The sequence below is a fragment of the Aethalodelphis obliquidens genome, unplaced genomic scaffold (genome assembly GCF_003676395.1).
Source record: "Aethalodelphis obliquidens isolate GAN/ISIS:26980383/991018 unplaced genomic scaffold, ASM367639v1 scaffold1, whole genome shotgun sequence".
Taxonomy (NCBI): domain Eukaryota; kingdom Metazoa; phylum Chordata; class Mammalia; order Artiodactyla; family Delphinidae; genus Aethalodelphis; species Aethalodelphis obliquidens.
In genome coordinates this window covers 71,424,054-71,439,539 of record NW_020837945.1, presented here as the reverse complement: position 1 = coordinate 71,439,539, position 15,486 = coordinate 71,424,054, and the positions used below count along the sequence as shown (strand labels likewise).

The following is a 15,486-nucleotide window of genomic DNA, read 5'->3' as shown; positions in this document are numbered from 1 at the left end:
CGTTAGAGGCTTTCCTTGGGTGTCCAGTATTTCTTTGTCATCTACTCTTGACCACAAGCACTGGGTGGCCTTGTTGACCGAGCTTCTTTGTATGGTGACCTGGCTGCTCGGTTTGTGGAGAACTCCTAATGTTGGTTTCTTTATATCTTTCTTGGCCTGATCAGAGTCCCCAGAAAGGACACTCCTGTCTTCTGCCAGGAGGTGGAGGTCTGGCTCCATGTTCCTGGAGGGAGTCGAGAAGGAGACTGAGATCTCCACATCTATGTGTGCTTTCCTTGTTAGGTCCCTGGTACCCCGCTGTCAGCCAAGCCTTCTGCGCCAGTGCAGAGGCCCGCACTTTACCCCCGAAGGGAAATCCCGATTTTGCCGGGTGGTACCAGGGCAGCAACCCAGTGGCTTTGTACTGGAGAGGGAGTCCAGGGGGGTCTTACTGCTTCTTAAACAGCTTTTGACTAATCCTCTGTATTTTTAGCACCTGTTCTTCTTCTAGAGGTTTCTGGGGCTTCTAGTTCCCAGGCCTTTTGAGGATTCTGTGGGGTCAATCAGGTCCTTTTCACCTTGGGATTGGGGATTTTCTCAGGTCTGCTCTCCACAGTCACTGGCCATCTGCTTTCCAGCTTCCAAAGCTATGTTGTGGTTTTCTCTTCTACTATTCTTCCCGTCCTTAGGGACTTTTGCCATTCAGAAAATTTCTCTTTTGATCATTTTGGCTTTGGTGGGGTTTTGGGAAGGAGTGAAATTATGTGCATTTGTGCAATCTGTCTTTTCCTGGAGCCTCTATTCCCTCCTTAAACTTCCTCGCAGAATCCATGAATTCATTCAGTATCTAGTATATATTTAACAAATAAGACTCCAGCTCTGCCCTCCATGAGCTCAAATCCTTGAACCAAGCAGTTTTGTGTCCAGTTGTATATGGACTGAATTCTGGTTCACCTGTGACTCTCCAGTAACAGGTGACCCTGGTCACCCCTCCAGAGCCTCAGTGTCCTCATCTGTAAAATGCGGATAATGTAGGGTAGTGGGGGGCAGGTTAATCAGGCAATGAAAGATAAAACTTTTAGTAAAGAACTTGCACACAGTGTCTTTCTGAGGATGTGAATCGTGACTTCTCCTCCTTCATAGTCCCCCAAACCTAGCACAGGGTGAGCACACAGTCAGTATGTGGTGAGTGACTAAAGAGGTGGGTGGGATGAGAGGTTTGGCCTGGGCCCTCCTTCAGCAGCTCTAGGTCCTGGGAGCCAAGGGCTTCTGCTGGATGTGAGAACTCTAGGTTCTTCCTGTCTCTGCCTGTCCCCTGGATGTTGTGTCTCCTCCTGAGGCAGGTTCTCCGCTCAGGCCCCTGACCTTTATTAGTCCCTGACCTTGGCAGGGCTGCCCCTCTATGGCCAGAGAGGAATCACCATTGCTCTGAACTGCTCTGCAGCTCCTAGGGATCCATTCCCTATGACAGCTTCTTAGGTGCCTCAGACCAGGCATGTCCCTTCCTTTTCAGGGTCTCAGTTTCTTTATCTCTAAAATGGGTGGGATTTAAGGTATCTTAAATATCTTGCAGTCCCTGACATCTCTCTCACTTCCAGGTTCAGACCCTTTCTCTCCCTGGCCCAGCAGCCCACCCTGCGCTGGATGTTCCTAGCTCCTGGGGTTCTGGTGTGGGCGCTGTCCCAAGGGAATGAGCAGTCCCTCTCACAGAGTAAATGCTCTCCAATTCACAGCTCTGGGCCCACCCCACCTCCAGGGCCCAACAATAGGCCCCTTCAGCTCTAGGCTCTTGCTGAGGGGGTTGGGGGAGTGGGGTGAGGCCTGAGCTGGTAGGCAGGGCGACCAGCTGGGCGGCCTCTGCCCAGCCCTGGAAGAGCCCTGGGAGTGGCTGGCTGCTGGGAGCCAGACTACATCCTTCCTCTCTTCCCGGGAGCCTCGGCTGCCGGGCCTTGGTGCCGGGAGGATGTTTGGGCCAGAGGATGGTGAGAGGCAGCTCTCTGCAGTACCCTGCATCCCAGCCCTGTCATTCGGGCGTGTGGGGTGCATGTGTGCAAGAGACTCAGGCAACTGCAGGAATTTACCCACTGTCACACTCGAGTGGTGTTTATGTGCGGGGGAGGGATGCTCCAGGAATGTATTAGGGCTCTCAGTGTCCTGTCTCTGGGTGTCAGGGTTGGCACACTGGTCTTTCGCTGGTGGAGCATGAAACAGCTAAAAAATACTTTCAAGGGCTTCCCTGGTGGGGCAGTGGTTGAGAGTCCACCTGCCGATGCAGGGGACATGGGTTCGTGCCCCGGTCCGGGAAGATCCCACATGCCGCGGAGCGGCTGGGCCCATGAGCCATGGCCGCTGAGCCTGCACGTCCAGAGCCTGTGCTCTGCAACGGGAGAGGCTGCAACAGTGAGAGGCCTGTGTACCCCCCCCACAAAAAAAAAAAAAAACTTTCAAGACCAAGTTGGTAGATGTGCGGAGGTACTGGGTTCAGTGAGGGCCTGTGGTTGTGGTGTTTAGTCAGGTTCTTTCCTTTCCTCTCTGAAAGTTACACCTCCTTCTCTGTTGGAGTCAAAGGAGATGAGGCGTAGGAGGGTCCCTGTATCTGGTGTGTCTGCCCCTGCTTCTGTGCCCTGCCTTCCCACCCTCTGATCCCCCTGTCTCCCTCCTCTCTCTCTGCGAGGCTGGGATGCCTGACAAAAAAGACCTCCTGCCCGTCGATCAACGCTGTGGTATCCCCAGCTCTCCCTCCGCAGTCTGATGAGAAGGCAGCCTTCAGTCAAAGCTGTCCCTCTGCCTTGAGGGACTGCTGTGTTGTCCCCGGGGCTGAAATAGCTTTGTGGGAGCAAAGTAGCTTAGTGGTTCTGGGACAGGAGTAGCTGTAATGAGATTGGCTGCCCTTCTTCGCATGAAGGTGCTTGCTTTTCTGGGTTCGAAATAATGGGGGGAAGCAAAGCCAGGGCCGACAAGGGCAACCAGGCTTATTCCTGGTATTCACTGGACATAAGGTGGTACCAGCTCACTGGAAAAGAGACAGGCCTCCTTTCCCCAGTGTCTGTCACAAAGGCTTGAAGTCCCTTTTAGCAAACTCTTTTGACCAGGTGCCTTGCCAGATTCTTCTTTCAAGGTGACAGATATAAACAGATGGTTACAATGTACAAACCACAAGAGGTACGTACATAGGGCTCCCTCAATAGAATTAGTACAGAGTGCTACAGAAATAGCACCCTTTAAGGATCAGAGCATGATAGATAATTAAAATTTTTTTCATCCTTTTGGCTATTTTCCACGTGTAGTATTATGTGTTTATACCACTCTTGTTTTCAAACATACTTTAACAAAATAACATGGGAAGCAATGGCAAAAAGAACCGTTTGGGGATAGGAAATGGGAATTTACAAAGGAGATGACGTTTTATTTGGGTCTTGAGGGACCCAAATGTGTAGGAGTTCATCATGAAGAGAAAAGAGTATCACAAAGAATAGCTCAAAGACATTAAAATTAAAGAAGATGTTGTGTCTAGGGAAGGGCAAGTATTTGACTTGGTTGGAATATGGAGACGTTTGAAGGAAATGATAAGAGTTGGAGGTGGACAGATAGGCGAGGGATGGATCCTGAAGGGCCTTGTATTTGGCTCAGTGAGGAATTACAGAGGACGTAAGCAGGAGAGGAACTTCGGATCCGTGTTCAGATGACAGTATAAGAATAGGCAACTACGTGCCAGATGCTGTGCTAAGTGTGCCGTTCGTGATCTCATTGAGTTTGCACTTTCTGAAGGACGTACTGTTTATTCCCATTTGCAGATAAGGAAATTGAGGCTTAGAGGTTAAGGCATTTGCCCAGAAGTCGTCTGACTAGAGAGTGATACAGCCAAGATTTCAGCCCGGGTCTGTCTGACTCTTGTCCCAAAGGTATTGATGGGAGGAGTAATGAGGAGGCAGAAACAAGATTTTGTGGCCTGCCCAGTGGGGAAAGAAGGGCGTTATGGTTGGGGAGCCAGGGGTGAGGTGTCTAGCCTAGGTGGCTCGTGTTGGCTTGTGATGTTTTCAGGCTAGGTTTAAGGCGGAGGTTGATGAGCTCAATTTGGACATGTAGAATTTATGGTACCTTTGCATCCTCCTGGTGGAGCTGGCTGTAAATGTCTAGAAGCATGGGTGTAGCGCTTCTAGAGCTCAGGAATGGAGACAGACAGCACATGGTGCTAATTGGAGCCCTGGGAGGAGAGGAGGTGACGCCCAGGGAGGGAAGAGAAGGAAGGGTGAGTTCCAAAGTCTTAGGAAATATCCACAGTTAAGGAGAAGGGTGAAGAGCCCTCAGGGTTAGACTCAGGGCCTGTGGGCTCAGCACTGCTGGCAAATATGCCTCAGGCTTGACTGTCCTCAGGGCCTCAGCTGCCAAGCTCCCCTGGAAGGGAGTGGGCCACTGTGGCCTGGAGATGGAGAGGGTGTGGACAGCCATGGTATGTGTCTGAATCACCCCCTTCTCTCCCTTGGCCTGTGGCCAGCCTCCTCCCCAGACCAGTGTGATTTCAGACCTGGGATGACCTGAAGGTGTGGGGTTACCTGGTACAGTTCTCTCTGGGATGAAGTCCCAAGGGGAACCAGCCTGGCCTTGGTCCAGAAGCTTGGGCGCTGCACACACAGGGGTGAGTTGAGGTTGACTGGGCTTGGTGGGGCTGGCATGTGTAGGCAAGATAATCCTCTGGTTGGGAGAGGAGCCATAAGCCCCCCTCCTTCTCCTTCCCAGTATGTTTTTTCCCTCCAGGGCCTGGAGAAGAGGGAGGGCAGAGATACAAGAGAGCAGGCCTGGCATATATTCCTGAGAATACGGTAGATTGTTTTGGAAAAATCTTCTTGGCCGGAAATTACATGTCACGTCTGCTCCTCAGTGTGGATTTGTAACTTGACTGATGCTGTTGGAGAGCCTGGGGGAGGGGAGTGGACGGCAGAGGCAGGCTGGTTCCTGGGCCACTACCGGCTCCCTTTAGAGATAAGGGGGCAAGTTGTAGACCAGAGGGTATACATGTGGGGTGGATTCCCCAAATCCTAGAGGCAGTTTGGATCTTGTGGGTATCTTGTAATAGGATGGCTTTCGGAGGCAGGGGCCTTGTGGAGGGAGGAGGTAGGGAGAAAGCAGGATGGGGGAATGGTTTAGATCAGACTCTTTATCCAACCAGGAGGAGGGATCTGTGGGCCTGGCATTTTCAGCCTCTCTTTCTCGACGGCCTCCTGAGTGTTCCTGCAGCTGCTCCCAAAACCAGTTTCTGCCATAGCTGCAGTAAGATGCAGAGGAGCTTCTGCCTAGAATAAACACCCTGCCTGGCAGGGTCATCCCCTATGCCAACGCGCTTCAGCTGGAGAAGGAGCTTTTGAAGAGAGTGAGCCTTATGGGAACTCACCTAGTGCCCACCCGGGGTCTCCTTCCTTAGTCTTGAGGTGGAGTGTGTGTGTGTGGGGAGGGGAGTGGGGAGTAGAGGTGTCTCAGCATTTCCCTCCTCCTCTGCCCCAAAGCCCCAAGGTGTGAGGGTGCCCTGAGCTCACCCCTAAATACCTGGTACTGAGGAGTCAGTGGATGCTTCAGGTGCCATTGGAATGAGAGGGTGTGCGTGTGGCACCTTGGGGCCTCTGCCGTGGGACCTCCTCCACTAGCAATGTCCTCATCCTGGCACTGGGTGACAGCCCTGCGTGGACACGTGTTGTAGCAGCTCCTGCGGGAGGGAGTGTGGGTACTCGCACTCTTCTGAGCCCAGAGAAGTCAGCCACAGTGCTCTGCCCGGGCCCGAGCAGTCTTGGGGGCGGGGCGGGTGGAGGTGCAGGCGGGGAGAAGTCCAGGCTGGTGAGAAGAGGCGTGGGCTGCGGAGGGCTGAGGTCTCCCTCCCAGTGTGGATGCGGGGGGCGTGGCTTCCACTGCGGAGAGGAGTGGGCTGGGCAGGTTCCCCGGGCCTGAGTGGAGTGCGGAATGGCAGCGCACCAGGGAGCCTGGCAGGTGGGCGCATGCTTGGAGCTAGGTGGAAGCTGGGCTGGTGGAAGGAGAGGGGTCTAGAGGGAGGGGTCTCAGGTCGAGTTAGGATGGGGGCTTCTCTTCTGTGAGCTTCTTGGACGGCCCCCCCCCTTGTCATGGAGTATGGGGGCCCTTGAGTCCCCAGGACCTGATCGGTGGCTGTGGATCTCTGGGGTCCTGGAGGCGGACAGGGGCCGAGGGGAGCTGTGGCTCCGTGGTCAGTGAAGGTGCAGCCCCGCACCGGGCTCTCTGGGGGGCAGCCTACGCTGCGGAGAGGCGGCTCCTTGGAATGGAGCCTGTGCACGGGATTGGGGGAGGGGCAGCCGCAGGCCAGCGGGAGAGACCGCTACCACCAGGCTCTGCTCCCTCGCTCTGGCTGCAGGTGGCAGATACGGGCTGTGGGGTGCGTGCGGGCCCGAGGACTGGGCCTTCCCTTGGCTGAGGTGCTTTAGCGGCCCCGGCCCTCCTTGTTGAGGATGCTCGAGGCCCGGCCCCTCAGGACGCAGGGCAGTGACGCTGCCGGTGCGCTGGAGGGGCGGGGACTGCGGGAGGGCTCTGCTCCCCTCCCGGGCCCTAAAGCCCGGAGTTTGGGTTCCAAGGGTGAGAGATTTGCATATCTGCACCTAACTGGGGCCGAGGAGGGACAGCAGGTAATAGGGAAAACCTGGGGGATAGCCAGGTAGCCGGGCCCTAGACCGCATCGTCTGCTGGTGAGCTGAGGGGAGCCTTTCAGGAGTGAGGGGTATCTGTGATCCTGGCCCCAGGACAGATCCTGGGGGCTGGGATGCTGGGTAAAGAAGGGTGATGTGTTTGTGTGTGGGGTGGGGCGGGGCGAGTCAGTGGTGGTGAATTCCTGTTGCTGACATCTGCTTCAGTATCTCTGAGTCCTTGGGACCCAATTAAGCTGTCCTTTGGGCTTGCTTCATCGCTGCAGGGGAGCCCCGAAAGCACTGCCAGGATGTGGGTTTAGTCCTTTATGGACACTGAGTCCCTGTGCCCTGGACATTCCCTCTTATTGGCTTTATGAATCTGCGTATTAAGCCAAATGTCCCTGTTTGCTTTGGAAAACATGATCATGGTATTTATGGGTCGGCTTCCCTTCCCCTTGGAGATCAAGCACTTTCTCTCTTGACCAGTAGAGGGCAGTCACTGACAGGACGAAGCGGGGTGGGGGTGGCGGTGCAGAAAGGTGGCTGTTTTCTGGGGCTGGGAGAAGAGGTCTAGGAGCTGGCCTGACCTCTGACCCCTGACCGTGCTTTGCTTTTCTCCACAGCCTCCCACAGCTGGATTGCTGAGCAAGCTACTGAGGCTTGTTCTTACCTGATGTGCAAGGGAACAGGCAGGCATGGGGTTCTGGTGGATTTGGGGCACATCTTTCAGGGGGTGGCTATAATTTTCAGTCTGCCCATTCCAATCCAGCAGTCCCCCAACTTGCGGTAGAGGGAATAATCCTGCTTAAATTGCCCCTTGAAGTCAGGTCCCTGGATCTCCTTCAGAATGGTGCTTTGTGGGAAATAAGCAATAGGCTTCTCTGTGCTGTGGGCATTGTGAGCCAGCGTTTGCGGGAAGGTCAGCTCCAGTGTGACCTTGACCCGACTTCATCTTGTCCATTAGCTCTGACTCCATTCTCAGGCTGGTGATTCACTGGCACTGAAGGGAGGCTGCACCTGGCTGGCCTCACAAGCTTTGGGTGGCGGTGGATGACATGACAGGGGGATGGGAAAGAGGACTGATTGCTGGGGGTGTCCCATTTCCCCCCTCCCTGAGTCAGATCTGGAAACGGCTGCCCCTGCAGGCACCTCCCCGCCAGGGAGGTCAAGCACTGAGAGAGAGGCCCTGGAAAGAGCCTGGGATGCTGACTCCCCAAAACTCAACCCCAGCTGCCTACTCCACCAGCCAGCTGGGACTCCCAGAGCTGGTGGCCAGCTGGATAGGGACAAGAGAGCAGTGTGCAAGAAACAGGGGCTCCCTGGGCACGGCTGGGAGGGGGGTGCTGAGGGAGCCTGAGAGGACTTCCTGCAGCTGTCAGGTGTGTCTGGGGGCTGTAGCGAGGGGGGTGTAAGAGCAGCTGGCGCCCTTGAGGAGGGCCAGAGGGATCACTTGTCAGCTCTAGGAATGTGTAGGTTCCACGGGGGCTTCATGGGGTGACTGCAGTTCCCTCTAGCTGGGGCTGTTGTCTGTGTGTGTAGGTGCTATTCAGGAGACATCCTATGGCCCGGAATCCTCCAGCTTTGGCTGGGGGCATCGCACGGTTTAGGGGCATATTTGTGTGTTTTGAGGGGGCTTTGGATCTTGGCCAGCTGGTCTGGGAGATTCTTCCCCCCACCCCGGCTCTTGGCTGGACTGCCCCGCTCTGGCAGGCTGCCGGACTCCTATTTCCGTCGGGCACCAGGGTAACAGGGCCACATTAGGGCCTGAGCCAGGAGACGCCCAGCCAAGGCTGGGACTGGGAGATGGGGGAGGGTCTCCGAAGGGTCTGCCTGCAAGGTCCAGGACCGACTCTCTGGTGTCCAAGCCCCCAGCTCAGGCTGTGCACTAAGCCCTCACAGCCCCAGACAAGCGCGACGGGGGCCTCTTTGTATATTGCTGCCTGATTGACCTGGCCCCCACCCTAAAATCCCAGGGGTTGTCTGCAGCTCTGGGGGCTGGGGTGGAAGCCAGAGACAGGGGCCTTGTGTGCGGGGAGGAGGTGGGGGCAGCGCGGGTGGCTGGGAGGAAGAGTCCCCCCATTCCCGCCGCCCTCTTGGCAGTGATTCAGAAAGGTCCTTTTTCAGCCAGTGTCAGAGCTGCTCAGCTGCGGAGGGAGGGGGGAGGGAGGCGGGCTGTCGGGGGAGCCAGGGAATAGGGCTGGAGCCGTGACCACTGCGCTGGAGAGAGGACAGAGAAACAGGACCGAGGACCCAGGCTGCAGTCAACTGAGAGAAGAACTAACTCTCTCCTGCCAGGGTAGCCAGCTGTGGAAACAGCTGTAGAGCAGAGAAAAGGGGACCACCCTATTCTTCTGCTCCATTTCCCACCCCTGGTGTGGGATTTGGGGGGTCTCTGGGGCAGACCTCTGGCCAACTTCACTTCTGGGCAGAACCTGAAATTCAGGAGCTGAGACCACTGCCCACCCCACCTCCCTCGGGCCAGAGCCCCGGTGACCTGGTCAGGGGGTCCAGCTCCGTGGAGATGCCAGCAGCTCGTCGGTTCCCTGGCCTAGAGCTCTCCTTCCCTCTTCTGGCCAGACTCCGGCGGAGACTCTACACAGTGAGTGGGGGGTTGCGGGCGGGAGCTGGACAGACTGAGAGGCAGCCCTGTGCTGAGGGCCAGAGAGCAGGACCGGGCTGCTTGACAGGGGTTCAGGGCCTCCCTGCTCCAGCGGCTGCATTCTTGGTGGCGAGTGTGTCAGGAGAGCGTGTGTGGGAAGTGTGCGTGCCGGCCATGAGAGCCACACGTGTCAGACACAGGTGTGTGGACGGGGCTGTGCTGGGGGCAACCGCAGCCGTGCTCTGTGCTTCACCGACAAAGACACGGGCTAGAGAGGGAGGGAGGGAGGGAGGGGACATGTCCAGGGTCACCCTGGGTGGGGTGGTGGAGACCGGACAGGGACCCTGGCTGCTTTCTTCTCACCCAGATCCCAGTGTTCTCTCTAGTCTTCCCCCCGCAACACACACACACCCCCCCGCCCCACGCAGAGCAGCCCTGTTCCTGGGGTTGGGGAGCAGGGAGAGGAGGACCCAGCTGAGCAGGGAGATTTGTTAGCTGGTGTTTCATGGGTAAAGGAACAGGGCAGACTGTGCTTTCTAAGCAGCTTCTTCAGGGGAGTGGCCTCTGGGTCTCTCCCAGCCCGGACCACACAGGGCAGGGCTTGGAGCTGTTCTCAGGAGTGGCTGCCTCCTACCCCCAGGAGGGTAGGAATGAGTGGCCTGGAGCCCTGGGATTCGGGGACTGGGGAGGAAGCAGTGGGGATCTTCAGACCACTTGCCCTGGTGGCCAGCCTCTTCTTGGGCTGAGCCGTGTAGGGGGTGGGATCATTTTGCTCCAGGGATGGAATAGTGATGGCGGAAGTGCTGGCTGGCCTCTCCTGGTCACGCCACAGAGAGACGGGGCCTAGGTTAGTGATTTTCACAGGGCACCTTTGGGGCTTTCTTCTGGAAAGCAGTGGTGCCCTGCCCTCTTAAGTCCACACCCCCTTGTTTGTAACAAATGGCTTTGCTGTGGATAAGTGAGTTAATACAGCTAAGTGCTCAGAACTGTGCCCAGCATGTAGTTAACTGTAGTTGAAGTGTTAGAGTTTTTATTTTTCTTAACTAAAATTAAGAGAAATACAACCTGTTTACTCTGTGTGTGTGTGGTCAGTCAACTTAATGCCTCCTGTAATATAAAGGAGAACCAAAAGGAAATCGATTGTAGCATTTCGTGTATTCTAATACGTCAGTAGAATGTGACATTACCAAGCAGTCAGATGCTAAGACCGCAGGTAGAACCAGCACGGCAACATCTACACAAGTGCTGACTGAGAGCAGAGTTTTGAAATAGTAGGTTGGGCTGCCTTCAGTGATATTTTTCTGAACAGTGGACAACTTCTGCTAAGTTCCAAACAAAGCAAAAGGCCAGTTTTCCCTCAGTTTACACAGTAGCTCCATTCCAGGAAAATTCAGTCTGTATTAACACTGTAAAAATACTTTCTTGTTCATATGTAAAATGGGATTTGATTTATAATCAGATGATTGTAAACAAATTTCTCACCTGCATGAATTAAGTTGTATGGGATTTGGGACAGTGTGTGAGTCCCCCAGCCACCCACTCAGTGCCACTAATGGTCCCCCAACACTGTGACAGCCAAAAATGCCCCCTAGGGGGCTGTATGGCCCTCATGAGAACCATCTGAGTGAAGGGTTAGGGCTTAAAGTTTGGAAACCCCCTTCTGGCCCAGCCACTTTGGTAGAGGAGCCAGGGTTTGAACTGAGGGCTTCTCTTTCCCAGTGGTGGCTCTTTGTACTGCCCTGAGCTGCCTGGGAGAGTCTGAGCTCCTGGCACTGGGTTGGCAGCACCGCTGGGAACTGTGAGAGCAGGAGGCTCATGCTGGTCCCAGGCTGTGAGCACCTGCTCTCTTAGTGCGACCTGTGATGAGCGCTGGGGGACAAGGCCACCTCCAAGTCGGGAGGAGGGGGTCTTGGGGCAGCTGGCCTTTTCCCTCATCCCTGTCTTCTCCAGTGGGGATTGAACACGGGTCAGGGGCTGGCCAAGCCCTCAGCTCTGACGGGTCTTACTCGGACAAGGATGGGTTTAGTGTAGGGCTGCCTAGCTTTGAGGGTGCCACTGGCTTCTTTCTCTGGGCCCCAGAGAAAGGTCTGGTGGCCCCTTGGCTGATTGAGGCCTGCATGTAATTTTGTTTGACCAGCACAGCATACACGTGTGCTTGCGTGTGTGTATTTCAAACTTGAATTAGTTGACATAGTTCAAAAGTCAGGAGAAAGATCTAATGTCAAGTGTAAACAAGGAACAGAATGGTGTGGGTAATGGGTGAGTATTTGTGTGGGGAAAAAACAAGTCTGGAAGAACGTGTAAAAGCCATGAATGGCAGCCGACTTTGGGGGTGGGGCAAGAGAGGGAGGAGACTTTACGGCTCTCGTGTGCCTTTTGAATATCTTACGTGTGCGTATAGTACCTTTTCAAAAAAAATTTTAATAGCGAGATTTTACACGTCGATTCAGATTTCTGGTATTTCTTGAAAAAGTTGAAAGCTTTGACCACACTGGGCCAGAGTCTGTTGTGACAGCCGTTGACAGCAGTCTGAAAGCCCGCCCCAGCCTCTGCCGCTCCTTCCCTCTGACCCTCCTGTGGTCCTGGAGGTGTTTGTGTGCTGGCCTGCGGAGGGGTCTTTGGACCTGGGGGGAGGCTCATGCGATGTCAGGCACTGAGAGGAAAGTAGCTAGAGCTCATCTAGTCCCTGGGGGGTCCATCAGGTCTGGGGAGCTCATGGATGGGTCTCAAGGGGCACTGCACCCCCAAAAGTTTTGTAATTAAAACGTTATGAATAAGGATGCATCTATTTTCCTGGAGACACACTCGATAGTTTTCATCAGATTCTCAAAGGCCTTGTGACAACAGGAGCGTTGAAGAGCCAGTGGGGAACCGGAGAACAGAGTTTGATCTCAGTTCACTCGGCCATGGATGGCAGATTTGGGGAGTAAGACCCTAACTCCAGGGCCTGGGCTGTGTCCCAACTGCCCTGATTCTACCCTTGTTGCCATAGGAGGAGAACAGGTGGCTACAGGCTCTTCTGTACAGCTGTTTTGGGGAGCAAGAAGGTGGTGTGAGTCCTTCCCCACAGCACATAGTAGGATGTGGGTGAGCCCAAGGCAGAGGCGGGGTCGCCGGTTACCTGCCTGCATCCCGTGGTCCCTGAGCCATTCTTCTCTCCCCGCAGAGGCTGGGGAGCAGCAGCATGCAGCCGGAGGAGGGCACAGGCTGGCTGCTGGAGCTGCTGTCCGAGGTGCAGCTGCAGCAGTATTTCCTGCGGCTCCGCGACGACCTCAACGTTACCCGCCTGTCCCACTTTGAGTATGTCAAGAATGAGGACCTGGAGAAGATTGGCATGGGCCGGCCTGGTAGGTGGGGGCATTGGCCTTGCCTGTCGTCGCCCCACTGACCATTTACCTCCTCTGTCCTCAGGATCGGCAACCGCATGGAAGAGCCCTCCCCCCTTTATTCCGTGGGGTGGCAGAACTGAGAACTCTCACTGCCTGTCCAAGAGCCCCCGCGGTGGGGCAGAGGGGCATCAGTAGATGCTGCACACAGTGAGTGCATGAGAGCAGTTTGCAGTCGTGAAGGTGAATTGGAGTTTGAGGAATCTTACTTAAATTTCTGGCTACTCAGGATTAACTACACACTCTGTTTTGTTTGTGCAGACATTTCTAGGGTGTATTTCTTCCATCTCCTCCTCTTTTATAAATGTAGAATTGAGTCTGTTCTGAACACCAGGGGGGTTAGTGTCCAGAGGTCTGTGGAGAAGGGAAGATAAAATCCTTCAGATGTTGGTTTGCTGCTCTTCTCCCCATCTCTCCCTTTCTCTGTCTCTCCTACAAAGATCTATTCTATAAGTTGAACTCTTTTTTTTTTTTCTATGTGTTTATCCTGAAAGTAGTGACTATAGCTTCTAGAAGTCACGGTGTTCCTTGTAGAACATTAGAAACTTTTGAGTGCATTCAGCCTGAAATAGCTAAATAAGTAATGGTGTGCTAATTTAGACACTGACTTACGCTGCTTTTAGCCTAGAGAGTTGATATCTGATGCCAGTAACATAATAAAATTTTATGGGAGAAAAACTCAAAATTGGGGAAATTCTGTCCGTTACCTTGATTTATTTATTTTTTCTTGAGAGTTGGCATAAGAGCACTACTGTTCAATTTTGGTGGTTAAATACCTCCATCCGGTTCGAGAAGAATTGCCTAGAAGTGGAATGCAGTGACCATCTGGTTAATGGCAGCCCCTGGTTGGTGGGAATGGCTTGTTTCCTTGGTGTCATCGTGCTGGGCAGTGTCTAGTGGTGGACTCCCCCCAGGGTGACCGAGGAAGCCTGCGATGGGCAGCAGCCTCTTGGGGGTGTGAGCGCCTTAACAGCACGGGTTCCCCTTCCTCCCCGCAGGCCAGCGGCGGCTGTGGGAGGCTGTGAAGAGGAGGAAGGCCATGTGCAAACGCAAGTCCTGGATGAGCAAGGTGGGTGGACAGGGAGGGACGTGGGAGGGGTAGCTCACTGGGGCCTCCTCTGTTGTCATCCTGAGAGCCTTCCCCCACTCCCCGCAGTATAATCTCACAGTTTGTACAGACCTCCCACCTCCGGGGTCTTATCGGGCAGGGTGCTTGTAGAGCTGCCTGGCTAAGCGTCTGTCTCCGCTGGAGACGGCACTGAATGGCCTGTGTGTAGCCTTGGCTTCACGTCCCCTCCCGCCAGGCAGTGGTGCCAGGCATGGAACAGGCGCTTGTTGACAAGTGTGCTGTAACTTGAGCCCTCGCTTTGCCTAAGTGTTGGGGCCGGTGTCCAGTGTGGGGCGGTGGGACCGTCTGGACCCAGGACGTCTTTGCTTCCCTCATCCCGCACCTCCCTAGTCTGTGGAAGGTTTCTCTGGTCACTGGGCCCCACTGACAGCTTCCTTCCCTAAGGCCCGCCCCCACCCCGTTGCCCTAATTTGGGTCTCTGGAGTGGTGAGTCCCAGGTCTGACTCAGGGGAACTTTGCCCATTGTCTGGAAGACAATGTGAGAGGAAGTGAACCAGCCGGGCCTTCCCCCCACTTCTGGCCTCAGGGCTGGGGAGAGGGGCGGGCAGTGCAGAACAGCTGGATCTGGGATTGGGCCGCAGAGATTTCCTGGCTGTGATCTGGCAAGGGGCTGTCTCTTGGGATCCTGTGGCCTTTTCTGGGGACACTGTCCTGGTCCCTTGCCCAGGTTTTAGGGGAGGATGGGTGTGTTGGGGCGGGCGAAGGCAGGAGGGAAGAGCCACGCGGTGTGCAGGATTCAGGGGGCCTTGGAGCTACCACCGACTCACGGGATGTCCCCGGGCCAGTCGGTTGACCGCTCCAGACTTGAGGCATGTGGCCAGCAAGACAGTGCCAGCCGCACTTGCCCAGCTCACCTCACGGGGCCTTGGGGAGGGTCCCTTGAGAAAAAGGCTGTGAAGGACCTTGTCAGCTGAACACTGCTTGCAAATGGAAGGGATGCCAGTTGCTGGGAGGAAGGACGGAGCAGTGGCCAGAAGAGGCCCTCAGACTGGAGACCCCTTCACCCCACACAGACAAGGCTCTGCCGACCTTGGGGGCAGGGACCAACTGGGCAGAGGGTGCCGCCTGAAGCCGAGGCTTTGCATGCCCCGGTAGGGTGGCCAAGTCAAACGGACAGGGCCGCTCTGACTCTCAGGGCTTCCCTCCTGTCCCCTGACCCTTGGCCCCTTCCCTCTCCAGCCCAGGCCGCAGAGTCCTCTCCAACCTTCCTTCTTTCTGAGCCCTCAGCTCTAGGCCTCCCTCCAGAAGCCCAGCTGTCTTCCCAGGCCCTTCCCCGGCAAGGCCTTGCTTCATCTGCACCCCCATACACACTCACGGTCCAACCTCAGGCTCAAATTATCCTCTCCCCAGGCAGGATGAAGAGCAGCCGACTCCCTGGGGAGGGTGGAGACAGACAGCGCCAAATGGGCAACCCAGAGACGGGGCCAGGGCTAAAAATGGACAGGAGGTGTTTGCAAGGGCCCCTAGGGCTCCTGCCCATCTGCTCGGGTGAGGGGCTGGAGTCTGTGCTGGGTAGGGGTACAGAGCAGGGAGGGGGGCAGAGGTGGTGCCGGGCTTTGGGCTATCCCTGACCCCACAGCTGGGGGTGGGACTGCAGCCCGAGGCCACACCGAGGCCGTGGGTGCCCGTTTGGAGGTGTGGTCAGGAGGGGGCGTGGGCCTCCAGCCAGGCCGCCCCCCAGAAGTTTGGCAAAGCCACGACCTGTCTGGCGGCCTCGCCAAGGACCCAGTGGGGCAGGGCTGAATGACTGGC

At 55.6% G+C, this 15,486-nt stretch overlaps 1 protein-coding gene across 23 annotated transcripts in view; it reads left to right on the top strand.

Moving 5' to 3' along the window:
* TNK2 (tyrosine kinase non receptor 2) overlaps positions 1–15,486 on the top strand; it is a 39,223-nt gene that overhangs the window by 7,395 nt on the left and 16,342 nt on the right. For 3 of the 23 annotated variants that reach the window (XM_027107561.1, XM_027107571.1, XM_027107543.1), the window contains exons 1-3: positions 4,634–6,620; positions 12,386–12,566; positions 13,604–13,674. In XM_027107561.1, coding sequence (XP_026963362.1) covers positions 6,447–6,620; positions 12,386–12,566; positions 13,604–13,674 — 426 coding nt within the window. In that variant the 5' untranslated portion in view covers positions 4,634–6,446. The other 20 variants (XM_027107533.1, XM_027107491.1, XM_027107516.1 and 17 more) reach the window with 15 other exon arrangements.